We start from the raw sequence: 14,871 nt of genomic DNA, 5'->3' as shown, positions 1-14,871 counted from the left end.
TAAATTCAGACAGGAAATAGATGCAAATTTTTAACAAGGGGGGTTAATTAGCCTTGGAACAATTTACCCCCGGGGGTTGTGGTGATTCAGTTCTGTACATGAGAAAGCTAATTCATCCCGTTGCACCAGTACTCCAACACCCAAGCATCCTATGTGCTCCACAGACACCCCCTGTGCCCTTGTGCCACTTGATGTACCTGCTAGCCCCACACCCACCTCAAATCATCACAGCACCTAGAGACCATTACCTTATTGATGCCACACTCGGTGCCATCCAGAAGAGGGACAAGGAGGCGAGTACAGCTGGTTTGGTCGGCCCGGTGGGTGTGGCAAGAAAGAACTCTGCACATGTCCTGGGAGGACAGGAAGCCAAGCTGTTCAGTGTGTGCCCTAGACTGTTGGGCCAATTTCCCAGCGAGTTCCTGCCACTGTCCCACCAATGCAGGAACCTCGTGCCACTCAGCCAGAATGTTGAAGACAGGCTAGAGGGCTTCCCTAGGCCTTGCTCAGCACCCTATCCTCAGCACCCTTCATCCTGCTTCCTTCTAACAAAAAGCCAGATCTGCTCTCTCCCTCCAAATTCCAATGGGTGAGGCTGTGGGGAGCAGTCCAGGAGGGTAGTGCAGGGGGTCAGTGAAAAGAATAAAAGATAAATAAAAATGAGCATAGAAATAAATTGCAAAGTTACAAACAATTATTATTTTTAATTTAAATATCTTCCAATGATGTTATGAATGTCTGTCCAGTAATCTATGTTGGGATTTCCTTTTTCCAGTTAATGAAGTGCACATCGAGGCTAGAACTGGCTTTGGTGGGGGTGGGGTCTATGAACGGTTTGGGGGAGCGACTAGTGATCTGCAAATGGTTTGGGGGGGGTGACTGGGGGTCCGCACAAGAGAAAAGGTTCAGAACCGCTGGCTCAGGCAGTTTCCTGAGCTTTCCATTTCAGCAGGAGAGAGGTGATGCCCAGGCAGCATGTGGGGAGCAGCGTGGGCACTTCCAGTGACGGGCACTGCCGATCAGTATGGCACAGGGAAGAGATCCATTGGGGCGGCTGAGGTTTGCAGCTGTATTTGTGTTTCCCCATTAACGAGAGACACTCACAATGCTGTGCAAGGTCTGTGAACAGCAATGTTCTTCCATGGTAAAGCCCGCACTGTCCTGTAGAAGGCAGAGAGCAAAGGGAATCCACAGAGCAAAGAGATGGAGTAGAACAAGAGGGAAGACCGGGAGAGCCTCAAGACTCAGAGTCTCTCTCTCCCTGGCTGTGTCTACACGTGCCCCAAACTTCGAAATGGCCATGCAAATGGCCATTTCGAAGTTTACTAATGAAGCGCTGACATGCATATTCAGCGCTTCATTAGCATGCGGGCGGCAGCGGCGCTTCAAAATTGACGAGCCTTGCCGCCGCGCGGCGCGGCCAGACTGGGCTCCTTTTCGAAAGGACGCCACCTTCTTCGAAGTCCCCTTATTCCCATGAGCTCACGGGAATAAGGGGACTTCGAAGTAGGTGGCGTGCTTTCGAAAAGGAGCCCCGTCTGGCCGCGCCGCGCGGCGACAAGGCTCGTCAATTTCGAAGCGCCGCTGCCGCCCGCATGCTAATGAAGCGCTGAATATGCATGTCAGCGCTTCATTAGTAAACTTCGAAATGGCCATTTGCATGGCCATTTCGAAGTTTGGGGCACGTGTAGACGTAGCCCCTGTGTTTGTACAGCACCTAGCACAGGTCAGGGCCTGTGGGCCTATTCCAGTAGAAATGTTAAATGACAATGAAGAGGAGACTTGAGAAAAGAAAAGGGACAGAGGCCAAAAAGGTCAAAAGGTTCCCATTTTTTTAGCCCACTCTCTGCCGAGAGCCCCCTGGTCGATGAACACTGTCACCTGTACGATACCAGCCCCCTACCCTGCTGTGCCACCAGCCCCACCCCAGCTGTGGTATTTGAGGGGTGTCCGGGACCAGGCAGAAGCCCATGTGGGTGGAAAGTGTTCTACCTACAATGCCATTCCTGGCAAAGGTGCACGCAGCAGCTGCGCTCCCAAAGGCTATTCTACATTGCTCGTCCGCGCCGTAGTATAAGCCAGGTTTCCACCGAGGGATGCTGCCCTCCAGGTCCGGCATGTCGTTCAAGCAGCTGGCTTGGCCTGTCCTGGGAAAGCCCCGAGAGACATTGCTTTCCCACTTCACAGCCAACGAGGGCATGCCCCCTTACACTAACACAGGCAGGAGGCTTTCAGTCTGGGAGTCAGTTACTGGTGTCCCAGGAAAGGTGAGCAGCATTGGCGTAGGCTCTGAGAGTCTGCCCTCTGCACCGCTTGTTCATAAAATCACCAAACTCCAGCGCAAGTAAAGCTCTTCGTTCTCTGAGAGCCACCCCTGCCCCGGCCCTCCCCTGTTCTGTGCCTTTCTCCTCCCATTCGCTAGCCTCCTCCACATGCAAACGAGTGTGGTGAACAGCTGATTTCTTCTACCTGATAAAGGCCCGGAACTGCTCCCTGCTGCACTCCGACCAGACCAGGTCCACACTGTTGTGGCTGCCTTCGGCACCCATGATGCTGCCACTCCCACTGCACTGGTTTCCTTCACCGTCGTGCTGTATTCCAAAACTGCAGCAACAGACATATAGCAGTGGGGGGTTACTGATATTATCCGGCTGATCTGCGGGCGATCGATGGCAGGAACAGAGACCAGTTCCAGCCCCCGGCTGGCAGTCACTACTCCTACGCTCTCGTCCAGGAGTGCTGGAGTGATCCAAGCTAACTCACTTTCCTTCCCTGAGCCTTCGTTTCTCCCTTCGTGAAATGCGGTTACAAGTCTTTCCCTGCTAGGAGGTATAATTAGTTGCTTGGCACTGTCCGTACACCTAGGGGAGATGGTCTCCTGAGGTCTCCAGTGGCTAAGGAGGCCAGAGGAACAAAGGATTGGGAAAGGGTAACCAAGACACTCCATGACACCTGAGGCTGACAGAAAGCTTTGGCTGCGAATGACGTGGAACAAGTAAAACAATGGGTCAAACAAATTTGCTGCTGGCATAAACAAAGCTGCACAAATTGTCACCAGCAGAGAATTTGGACCAGGGATTATAAATCTCAGCCTCTGTTTTGTTGTGTTTTTCTACATCGACAATCTTCCCTTTGCTTTCCCCGCTCCAGCCGTAGGTACCTCCCTGAACAATGTTCTTGTCACCACACCACCAGGCATCACCCCCACCACCCACAGACTAAGACCCTGCCATGTCACCACAGGGGCACTGAGCAAGAGTGACCAGAGCCTGAACCCAGCTGATGGCACACTGAGCCAAGCACCGGTGATGTCCATCCAGAAGAGCCTCAGCTCTGTGTAGAGTGCTACCTCCTGAGGTGTTAAGTGCCCTCAGTGAAGACAATGGGTGCTAAGGGAGCTCAGACCCTCGCTGGAGGGAGCCCCTCCTTCCCATTCCTTCTCTCTGGAGTTGGGTTTCAAGCAATCTGTGGGAACCCCAGCACCGACTCTCGCACCCCCTGTACTCCGCTTGCAAAGAGGGGCCGATTTTCTGTATGGAACGGATGGCGCGTCGCGACTCAGTGGGTTTTGCCCTCTGACCTGTGCCCGATTTCATGGGCTATGGTGACTCCCAAGTTGAAGCCAGTGTCCTCGGTGATAGCACAGCTCCAGGAGGAGGAGCAGGCTCCCCCCAGCTGGGTGACTCCGCGCAGCTGCTTGTTTCCATCAGCTAACACCAGGTCAAACCTCAGGGAAGGGTGAGACAGGTATGAAGAGAACAGATGAGCACCTCCATTAGGTCTAAAAACCCAAGCAGCGAACACTGTCTACTGAAAATTCGTTTTGCCTCTCCCAGCTCAGCCATACCAGCTATTTACTGCCCCCTTTTCTCTTTGATACGTGCATCTCCCCTAGCTGAGGTGGTCCATGAAGTCTCACACTGAGTGCCTGGAGCCTGCTCAGTGCCACCCATCATCATCTGTCGATTGGACTTGAAAGCAGGTGCAATGTCCAGGCACAGGGAGCAAAACCAGTGTTCCCGCTAATTTTTTTCCATCCCTGGGCAGAATAAATTTTATTGTGTGCACCAAGGCATGTGAAGATGTGCACCACCCATAGAAACACAGGCTGCCAGCTGTGGGCGCTCTTCTAATCAGCTGGGCAGCATTTGACTCTCTCCTGGGTGGCCATCCAAATGCTCAGCTTACAGGGAACACTGTTACACCCCTGTCTGCAGGAGAGAGAAACAGAATTTCTTCTGGGCAGAGAACAGCCATTATGGTCAAGGGGAGCTCAACTGGGGTCATTAGTTACAGTCAATTGAGAATGTGACCCTGTGAGCCAAGCAGCCTGTAAGAATGTATGAGTCAGAGCAGGAGAATCTCTGCAGCTGGGAAATTTCTCTTCAATCACCATTGGGTTTCTGTCTCTTCTAGACTTTTCTACCCTTGCATGAGCATCTCGTGATCCTGAAATCACTGCTGGTGAACAGGCCTCTGTTTGATGGGTGCCGAGTCTGCCACAGCCTGGCAGGCCCCTTCCCAGGGGGTATTCCACCTAACACTGAAGCTGAGGGAACAGAATGGCTGAATGCTGAAGCCTGGATACCCATCTGTGCTCTGGGGGCTGGTGGGTATGGACATGCAAAATTTCCCCCTGCTCCAGGCCATGGGGACAATGGCCACGAGGGCTTTTTCCATCCCAGCAAGCCAGCCAGGGAAGGAGAACTGCCAGGCCCCAGTGAAAAGGCTCCACATTTTGCTCCCATCCCCTCAGAGCACCCCCAACAGTTGTCACTGTTTGCCTGACCCTGCCAGCCTGTGCTGAGGTCTCTACTCTCCTTCCGTCAGGGAAGTTCTGTTACCTGGTGATGTACAGGACAAGGTCGGCATGCTGAGGGTCAGAGTCGCTCTGGGGGTTGACTTTCCTGCTCCACTCGCAAACGCTGACCAGCGAGGAGGTGATGTTCGTGGTGATGTTTATACCCACCTAGCGAGAAGACACATCTTCATGTGCTTCCCACTGTTTGTATTTCAGTGGCCTCGTCACAGGTGGGCTCAGCCTCCGCGACGGCGCCTCTACAGCAGCCGTGTCCAACACCAATTCAAAGATCCCCACACCTGTGGTTGTCACCTTTCCATATTTGCCACATTCCCCCTCCCCCCAGAGCCAGGAACCCCCAGCCCCGCCCCTAAATAAATACCCTCCCTCTCCCCTAGAGCCAGTTACCCCCCACTCCTCCCCCACTTGACCCAAATGCCTTCCCCTCCAGAGCCAGGCACCCCCACCCCGACCCCGCCAATTCTAATTCAATGCCAGCGGGTCGCCGTGCACGTCGCCCACCGAGTGGTGAGGTGTGGGCGTGGAGCGGGTGGACAGTACTAGCCACGTGCAGCACTCCAGAGGAGCCACATTTAAAGGCTCCAACCAGAGTTGCTACCACGTGGCATCCTATTCGCCACAGGTGGCAAGTGGCGAATGTGTTGGCCACCCCCGTGCTACAGGAAATGGAACAACTCCCCACGTTCTACCTCTGGTTCTGTCAGGACCATCATCCTCATCAGGTGAACCCTGAGCTGAGCTCCCAGCGAGGCCTCTCTCAGCAGCTCGGCCGCCTGGAAAAGGACAAACGGGCTCCAGCGGGAGTTTCATAATGAAGATGTTGTCATGACACCTGTCTGCCCCCTTTATCGACACTGAGGCTTCCTGCACAGACCAAGGATCTTGCACTATCCCACCTGGACCCACTGCCGAAGGGACACACCAGGGAATTGTAAGGGATCATTATAAAAATCTGCAAATGACCATTACAAACAGGACCTGGCTCCTTCTGAGACCTAAACTCAGCGTAAGCCACAAAGCCTGTGCGCTAATGCTCATTAGCTTTAACTCATAGGATTGAAAGCCTCCAGCAGAGAGAGAACAAGAGACGTGGAAATGAATGAAAAGGCCCCTCAGGGTCCCCCAGCCCCTGCCATCTGCTTGAAAACACAGTGACATGTTCCTGACCGGAGCTAGGTGTGTAGCTCTGAGGAAATTAATAGCAACAGAAAGTTAAAGCCCGTAAAGTGAAATGAGGGATCACCTCAAACAGAGCCCAGTCCAACCCCTGCTGAAATCAATAGGCTCTGAAGGACAAATTCCTAATGCTAGAGCCTGCACAGGCACTAAGAAAATTAACCCATTTTCCAATTGTACTTTAAAGCTGTCCCCTCAGACGGTTTGAATGCCCTTCTTCTGGCTGGCAGCCTGCTGGGTGGAGGTATCTGGCCCATGTGAAGCTGCATAATGAAGTGACTGTTTTGCCCCGTCAAGTATTCTGTACTTACCCAGGGGATGGGGTGGGGTCCCCCACACACTTCCATGGAGGCATTTTCAGGACATTTCACTTGGGGCTGGATCATACACCCCACCAGACGTCCCTCCCAGCACAACCCCCACGGGGTCAGGAAATGCGGTGCTGAACTCAAACAGAAAGCCACTCACAATGTTCAGGTTGGTAAGGATGTATCTCTCGGTGTCCTCTTTGTGCAGCTGATAAACATCAGGGCCCACTACCACCAGCAGCTCCAGGTGCATGGTGCTCCCCTCTGCCCGCTTCCAAAGACGAGGAGGAGGCTTCCTCTCTACAACACCATGAGGAAATACAAAGGGGTTGAGAATGGAAGGAGGGATGGAAGCCCCATGGGTCCAACCCAGTCTACTGAACACTAAAGAGCAATACATTGCTAAGGGTAGATCTTCACTAGGGAAGAAAGTTGATTTCAGATAGGCAGTTCTAGCTACCTCCGTAGCATAGCTAGAATCGACTTACCTGAAATGACTTTCTTCCCTAGTGTAGGCTAGGGCTCGGATGTCTCTCATTGAGATCTCTTACTTCACACGACAACGTGGAGCACAGAGATCAATGGCCAAGCCCAGGGAGGTCGATTTTGCCACTTCGCAAAATCAAACTCAGGAAGATCGACCGCAGCGTGTCAACCTTTGCGTAAGTACAGATTAGCCCTAAGATTGCTTCCTGCAGATATTTAGCTGAATCTAATCTACTCTGATTTCTATTAGCTGCTGCTGCGGCCTTTGCTAATTTAGCGTGCACAAGATATCCCACCTACATACCCTGAGGTCTTCAGATGATGTTCATCATTCTTGCACTTAGCAGTAACTGGGGAATGACTTCAATTACCCTGACATCTGTTGGGAGACCAATACGGCGGTACACAAGCAGTCCAGGAAATTTCTGGAGCGTGTTGGGGATCACTTCTTGGTACAAGCACTGAAGGACCCAACCAGAGGTCATGCATGGCTCAACCTGCTGCTTACAAACAGGGAGGAACTAATAGGGAAGGTAGAGGTGGGGGACAACCTGGGAAGCAGTGACCATGAGATGGTAGACTTCAGGAGCCTGACCAAAGGAAGGAAAGAGAGCAGCAAATTACACACCTTGGACTTCAGAAAAGCAGACTTTGACTCCTTCAGGAACCTGATGGGCAGAATTCCCTGGGACGCTACCATGAAGGGAAAAGGAGTCCAGGAACACTGGCAGTATTTTAAGGAAGCCCTATTGAAGGCGCAGAAAGAAACTGTCCCGATGTGCAGCAAGAGAAGTAAATAAGGTAGTAGACCAGACTGGCTTAATGAGGAAATCCTTGGAGAACTTAGGCACAAAAGGGGAGCTTACAAAAAGTGGAAACTGGGACAGATATCTAGGGAGGGGTATAACCATACAGCTCGAGAATGTAGGGCAGTTATCAGGAAGGCGAAAGCGCAACTGGAATTGCGACTTGCAAGGAATGTGAAGGATAACAAGAAAAGTTTCTACAGGCATGTTACCAACAAGAAGGTGATCAGAGAGGGAGTGGGGCCCCTACTGGGTAAGGGAGGTAACCCAGTGACAGATGGTGTAGGGAAAGCTGACGTACTTAATGCTTTCTTTGCCTCTGTCTTCATGGACAAATACAGCTCCCGGACTAATGCGATAAGTGATGCATTGTGGGATGAAGGTGGACAGCCTTTGGTGGGGAAAGAACAAGTTAGGAGCTATCTAAAAAAGCTAAATGTACATAAATCGATGGGCCCAGACCTAATTCACCCTAGGGGTCTGAGGGAGTTGGCGTATGTTGTTGACGAGCCCTTGGCTGTTATCTTTGAAAAGTTGTGGAGATCGGGAGAGATCCCAGATGATTGGAAAAAGGCAAGTGCCCATCTTTAAGAAAGGGAAGAAGGATGATCCAGGGAACTATAGGCCAGTCAGTCTTACATCAGTCCCTGGAAAAATCATTGAGGGGCTCCTCGAGGAAGTCATTTTGAGGCACTTGGAGGAGGGGAGAGTGATCAGGAATAGTCAGCATGGATTCATGAACGGCAAGCCATGCCTGACCAATCTGATTAGCTTCTACAATGAGATAACTGGCTCTGTGGATAGGGGAAAATCAATGGATGTGATTTATCTTGACTTTAGCAAAGCTTTCGATACGGTCTCCCACAATATTCTTGTTGGCAAGTTAAAGGAATGTGGATTGGATAAATGGACAGTAAGATGGACAGAAAGCTGGCTAGAAGGTCGGGCCCAGAGGGTAGTGATCAACGGCTCCAGGTCGGGATGGCGGTCGGTTTCTAGTGGAGTGCCCCAAGGTTCGGTTCTGGGTCCTGTTCTGTTCAACATATTTATCAGTTACCTGGATGAGGGGTTGGGTTGCACCCTCAGCAAGTTTGAAGATGACACTAAGCTGGGAGAGAGGTAGATATGCTGGAGGGTAGGGACAGGGTCCAGACTGACTTAGACAAATTCGACGACTGGGCTGCAAGAAATCTGATGAGGTTCAATAAGGACAAGTGCAGAGTCCTGCACTTGGGCCGGAAGAATCCCAAGCATTGTTACAGGCTGGGGTCCGACTGGCTCGGTAGTAGTTTTGCAGGAAAGGACCTGGGAGTTGTAGCGGACGAGAAGCTGGACATGAGTCAGCAGTGTGCCATTGTAGCCAAGAAAGCTAATGGCATATTAGGTTGCATCAAGAGGAGCGTTGCCAGTAGATCCAAAGAAATGATTATTCCTCTTTATTCGGCTTCGGTGAGGCCGCATCTGGAGTACTGTGTCCAGTTCTGGGCCCCATTTATAGGAAGGATGTGGATACACTGGAGAGGGTCCAGCGGAGGGCGACCAAAATAATTAGGGGGCTGGAGCATATGACATATGAAGAAAAGTTGAGGGAATTGGGACTTTTTAGTCTGCAGAAGAGAAGACTGAGGGGGGACTTGATAAAAGCCTTCAACTTACTGAAGGGAGGCTGCAAAGAGGCTGGAGAGAGGCTGTTCACAGTGGTCAAGGATGGCAGAACACAGAACAGTGGTCTCAAGTTGGAGTTGGAAAGGTCCAGGTTGACAATTAGGAAATACTTTTTCACTAGGAGGGTGGTGAAGCATTGGAATGGTCTACCCAGGGAAGTAGCGGAGTCTCCATACCTGGAGGTGTTTAAGTCTCACCTCGACAAAGCCCTGGCTGGGCTGATCTGATGGGTTTGGTCCTGTTTAGAGCAGGAGGCTGGACTGGATGGCTTTTTTAGGTCCCTTCCAGCTCTATTGTTCTATGATTCTGTGACTCTATAAGGACACACCTGTCCAACCAACCTAAATCCTGTGTCCTTACTGAGACTGTGTTTCCTTGTGTGGCCACTCAGGAGAGATTCAAATGCCACCCAGCTGATTAGCAGAGTTCCCACAGCTTGGTTTTTTTGGTTTCTATTGGTGGTGCACATTTGCACGTGCTTTGGTGTACATAATAAAATATATTCTGCCCATGGATGGGAAAGATTAGAGGGAACACTGCTGAGGCTCTGTGCTATTTTAGCAATGGGGAAAGAACACTGCAGAGTGACAGAATGCAGCTTGGCCTCGTAGGCAAGACATAGACAGTGTTCCTGGGCTATGGAGCCTCACTGAAAGCCTCATTTACATCTCAGTGCATCAGCTAAGATACACAAGGATCACGTTGTGATGGCAAGAACTCCTGTCCTCTCTGTCACTCTGCAGCCCCACTGACCGCAGGCAAAATGCAAGGGGAGAATTGAGTCAGTATTTCTTTTCTCACCCCTGAGACATCCAGTACCTTGTCTTGTCCTTGTCGCTCTCCCTGCAGCTTTGAAGATGACGTGAGGTCTGGAGAAGCTGAGGTCTTCCAGCACAGTCAGGTGTTTGGTTCTCACAGGCCTGATGTGAATCTTTTCCTCATTCACAGTGAGGACGCCATGCTAAAGAAAGCAAAATTTCACCCCTGTGTTAGGCCAGAGACATTCACCACCAAGAGAAAATTAAAGACAGCCTCTCCTCCCACTCTGTCCTTTACCAACAAGCTTTCCAAAATGGGGCTTCAAGCTGTCAAGATGGACTATGTGTGAGACATGAGACTGCAAAACCAAACGCTTCCTATTCATTTGCCATCAGTAGGATCCTACTATGATCTAGGAGGGAGTGTAGCCTAGCAGTTAGAGTAAGGAATTAAGTATCCCCTGTTCTGCTTCCAACTCCACCACCAACTTGCTGGTAAGTCATTATCGTCTCAGCTTTCTCTTCTAAACAACAGCATCACAGTTATCTGCTTACGGGCAGGGCAACACTCAGTCCATTAATATTATAAAGCACTTTCAGATCCTCACAGGAAAGGACACTAAATTACCACTACTTATTATTATTGCCATGGAATATCTGACACAGCATCGGGGTCTCCCATTACCAAAAGGGCTTGAACGAACACCAAACTGCCAGATTACCAAATGCTCAGAAAAATAAAGCTCATGAAGGCAGCATGAGGATGACCAAAAATAAGTGGTTAGAGGCTGGCCCACCTTTGAGCAGGTGTGAGACTTAGTGATTTGCCTATTTCTCCCTTTTCTCATGGCAAAATTGTGACCCCCCCCCGCCAGGTACTGTATGGAACTGCAAACCCTTCAGAGCCACCACACTATGGCTGGACTCTCTGAAGTGCCTTCATCGTGCTCCTGAGCTAGGAGACATGGCCCTAAGCCACAGCGCTGGATCAGAAACCCTTCCAGCTCTGGGGGAGACTTGGATCTGAACTTCTCAGCTCACTCTCTCCTCCGTGACATGGATGTCAACATCAGATCTGAACCCCTTGGACCTAGAAGGGAAGTTTGGACCCCCCCTCCACATGGTTGGGCTTTGGACCCATCAACACTCATCTATAAGCAAAAAGTAAAATCCCCCTATGTGCTTGAGAGGGCAGCAGAGGTGAGAGAAAGCAGGTGCGCCCTGATGCACTGTTGCAGCAAGAGTTGTCTGAGCTGTGCTGAAAGCCAGCAGGGACCCGGGTTATAATAGGACAGTACCTATAAGAAATGTTAAGTTATTTTTCCCCCTGGAGAACAGGAGTTTTTCTTCCACTCCAAGCTCAGCATGAAACTAGGTCTGTTAATGGGTAACAGGGAAGCCTTATCCTAAATGGGTGAGGCTTACCGGTTATGGTTAACCAATGGCGGCTACAGCAGCCCCCAAGGCCCCCGAGTTCTCCACCTTACCCCTTCTTGCCCCCGCCACCTCCACTGCTGGCCACGGCAGTGGACTGCTCTAGCCCTGTGGGAGTCCAGCACAGCCAGAGCAGGCCCAGGAGTGCTGCAAGTAGAGGTAGTCCATCTGGGCCAGAGCAGTCCACAGCAGCCCTCTGAGCACCGCAGAGGAGCATGCTCCAGCCTGTCCAGAGCAGCACACGTCCATGGCGGGGAGGACACGCCAGCCCAGCCCAGCTGGAGCAGCCTCCCTGGTTGTCCCCCTCCGTTTAACTGGTTAACAGGTTAAACTTAACATTTTTCAAGTTAACTAATTACACAGGAATTCACATCCCTTTGTGAAACTCTTCCCTGGGCAGAGGGGCCAGCACTTAGCCCCCCTTCCCCCTCAAGCCTTATTTATAACACCTTCAATGGAACGCTACATAGTCCATGGTCCTGTGGATGGGAACGAATTTCACTCCAACCCCTTATTTCTGATCTGCCACTTTGCTTTCTAAGCATCTGGGTCTTCCCCCTGAGACAACTGGCCTAGTGCACATGGAAAAAACATCCTGGATCATTAGCGATTGTAAATGCAGCTCATGTTTTCATTGAAAAGTCTACGCTCCATACTCACCAACTGTCCTTCACAGTAAGTGACTCTACATTCAGCCCCAGGCGGGTGCAATAGTCTTCCACCAGCAAAGCAATTGCCTGGGAACTGCTTTAGTAAACTAGCAGAGGAGTTCAGCTTTCGATCACTCACGAAGGAGGAGAGAAAAAGAACGTGGTCCCCTCGGAATTCAAAGATGTAGAGTTCTCCCCAGACACTAAGGGAGCAACGTTGAACTTTACAAGATTTTGGTTCAGCTTGGTCCTCTTCACAGAGACAAACTGGCTGAGCAATAATAAATTCTGGTACTGGAAGACATAATAGAAATTAAGAGGATTATGGACATAATTAACAGTAATAATTATGATTTATGAGAAAATAAATATTAACTATCTGTTTCTATGAAAAACAATGTTTTCTAAAGAGCCTTTTCCCTTTAATTACATCATTCACCTGGTCCTCTGTGTTTCTATCAACCTGAAACTGAGGATGGCCGTGGAACTGAAGCATAGAACTAGTGATCAAGAGATCCAGGTTCTACTATCATTGACAATGACTTGTGTGTACTTAAGACAGGTCTACACTTACCCGGAGATCAGCACCTCAGTGATCAATCCCTCAGGCATCAATTTAGTGGATCCAGTAAAGACCCACTAAATCAGGGATTGGCAACCAAAACAGCAAGAAGAACCCTTTTTAAAAAAAAAATCAGTAAAAACCACAATACTTCAAGAGCTGCAATGCACGTGAATATGAGACGGTTCTTAAAAATAATGTCAAGCCATGCTTTTTGTAACCTCTATTTTAAGAATGGCGCACACAATGATTTGTAATGCGATACATGCTTACTGCAGGACGTTCACCATTTATCAAAAATAATCAGGAGGGTGGGGTTTTTTTGTTTTTTGGTTTTTTTTTTACTTTACAATTATAGCAAAAAGAAGACCTTAAAAGATCTGCACATGGTTCCAAAGCTGCAGGCTGCAGATTCCTGCACTAAATCAATCACTGATTGTTCTCTCATCAACTCCAGTATTCCACCAGAACAAGAAGCGTAAGGCAAGTCATGGGGGAGAGTTTCTCCTGTCAACCCCCACACAGTGCAGACCGCGCAGCACTTCGAATTAAGGTACGTTGACTCCAGCTATGCTATTGACGTAGTTGGAGTTACACACCTTAGGTCAACATTGCCCTGTAGCATAGACCTGCCTTTAGTCAAGAAGTGTAACCTCTCTGTGATGCCATTTCCTCACTTGTATAAGGGCATAACAATTTACTTCATGAGAGGTAAGGTATTTTGAGTTCATCGGATGAAAAGCATTATAGATTTGCAAATTATCACTGCTAAGCACTGTACAAAACACACAAGTACACCAAGTTCCTTCTTTACGAAGCTCATCTAAATCTAAACAGCAGCTTAATCCTGAATTATCATCAGTCTAGATGTAAAAGTATTATATTTTATTGAGATGTTTATTAAACACACAAAAAATCATCATCACAGTCTATAGTCTTGTACCCAGCTGATTTGGATCTGTTCCAGGATTATTTAGAATATATTTATTGTGCTCCAAAATAGTAGCAATACGCAGAAGAAGTGAAATGGAAAAGTTCTAAAAGGATTACTAGATCTGATTTCCAAAAAGCAAACCCAGATGTGCAAATACTTACTAGCAGCAGACTACTTTCATGAGTAAAGTCACTCAAACATATATATTTGCAGGATCAGGACTAATGCTGATAAAAGCATGTCCTTACTGTTGTCAAATACACAGTATCAGAAACAAATGTGCAAATATGACACACTGCAAAATTCAGAATAAAAAAAAAACTTGCATACCATCAAGGACTAAGCTGGTGCCAAAATAAGAGAAAATGTCTTCTGGATCCAGCGCCTTCAGAAATTTCTGCAAAAAGAAAAAAAGTAGCTTTACTTTTTTAAAGCAAAACCAAATGGAAATAAAACTTTATTCAGTACCATCTCGTCTGTGAGGAACTTCAGTGAACAACGTAACTATTCCTTTTAATTTTCATGTCTTTCTTTTGCACTAAATGTATCGTTCAGAACCATCAGTCAGAGGAGATGATTGTACTTTCTTGATGAGCAGAGGTCAACACAATCTGGTTTGAAGGCACACTATCCTATTTCCAAAGAGAAGGGGAAAATGCACCCTTGAATCTGTTCTTTCTGGAGGTCAGCCTTACCTCTTGGAAAGCTGCCGTCCAGCAGACTCCCACAGGGATCACCACAAAAGTTAGGATAATCGAACCGACGAAGGCCATGTTGAAAGAACTGCAGCAAATGACACTCAACAGCAAAAACTGGCCTGGGTGATTATGATGTTTAGTCCAAGGCATCACATGCACCGGAAGTGAAGAATACATAAACAAATGAAAAAGCCGATCCACTGCAGAGAGGGACAGCTAAGGGGGAAATCAGTTGCTGCAGGAGGTTGGTTTTTTGTTTTTTTTGTTTTTTTTGTTTAGAACAGCTGTAGAGAGAGAGAGAAAGCTTTTGTGCAATATTTGCAATTTAGTTACAGCCAAAGACCACTGGAAGAATAGACACTTTGGGCCGATTTTAACATCAAGTAAACAAATAAAGAAGCAATATGGGGTAGGAGAAATGGCAGTAGTATGTCAAAGCTAAGAAACAATGATTCCTCAGGTCCTGTGGGACCATTCTCATATTGCTTATCCATGAAAACTCTTACTCCTTCCAGTTCTAGGGGGAGAATGAGGCATATTTCCAAAGTCTGCTGTATTAAGTCTCTGTGGAC

The 14,871-nt window shown here is 48.9% G+C and overlaps 1 protein-coding gene across 2 annotated transcripts in view; it reads right to left on the bottom strand.

The window, feature by feature from the left end:
* Positions 1–14,871, bottom strand: part of ADAMTS13 (ADAM metallopeptidase with thrombospondin type 1 motif 13) — a 45,755-nt gene that overhangs the window by 29,657 nt on the left and 1,227 nt on the right. Inside the window, exons 2-12 of one of the 2 annotated variants that reach the window (XM_075015217.1) lie at positions 14,297–14,418; positions 13,932–13,998; positions 12,116–12,399; positions 10,065–10,224; positions 6,467–6,606; positions 5,512–5,595; positions 4,845–4,969; positions 3,581–3,727; positions 2,470–2,604; positions 1,997–2,147; positions 249–353 (exon numbers count right to left, since the gene is read on the bottom strand). In XM_075015217.1, the coding sequence (XP_074871318.1) occupies positions 249–353; positions 1,997–2,147; positions 2,470–2,604; positions 3,581–3,727; positions 4,845–4,969; positions 5,512–5,595; positions 6,467–6,606; positions 10,065–10,224; positions 12,116–12,399; positions 13,932–13,998; positions 14,297–14,374 (1,476 nt within the window). In that variant the 5' untranslated portion in view covers positions 14,375–14,418. Of the gene's footprint in view, positions 1–248; positions 354–1,996; positions 2,148–2,469; positions 2,605–3,580; positions 3,728–4,844; positions 4,970–5,511; positions 5,596–6,466; positions 6,607–10,064; positions 10,225–12,115; positions 12,400–13,931; positions 13,999–14,296; positions 14,534–14,871 lie in introns of those variants that run through there. The other variant, XM_075015216.1, reaches the window with a different exon arrangement.

Source organism: Carettochelys insculpta, chromosome 21 (assembly GCF_033958435.1).
Source record: "Carettochelys insculpta isolate YL-2023 chromosome 21, ASM3395843v1, whole genome shotgun sequence".
In the NCBI taxonomy this organism is placed as follows: Eukaryota; Metazoa; Chordata; order Testudines; family Carettochelyidae; genus Carettochelys; species Carettochelys insculpta.
The sequence above is the reverse complement of the archived record's forward strand: the minus strand, read 5'-3'. Positions and strand labels throughout refer to the sequence as shown.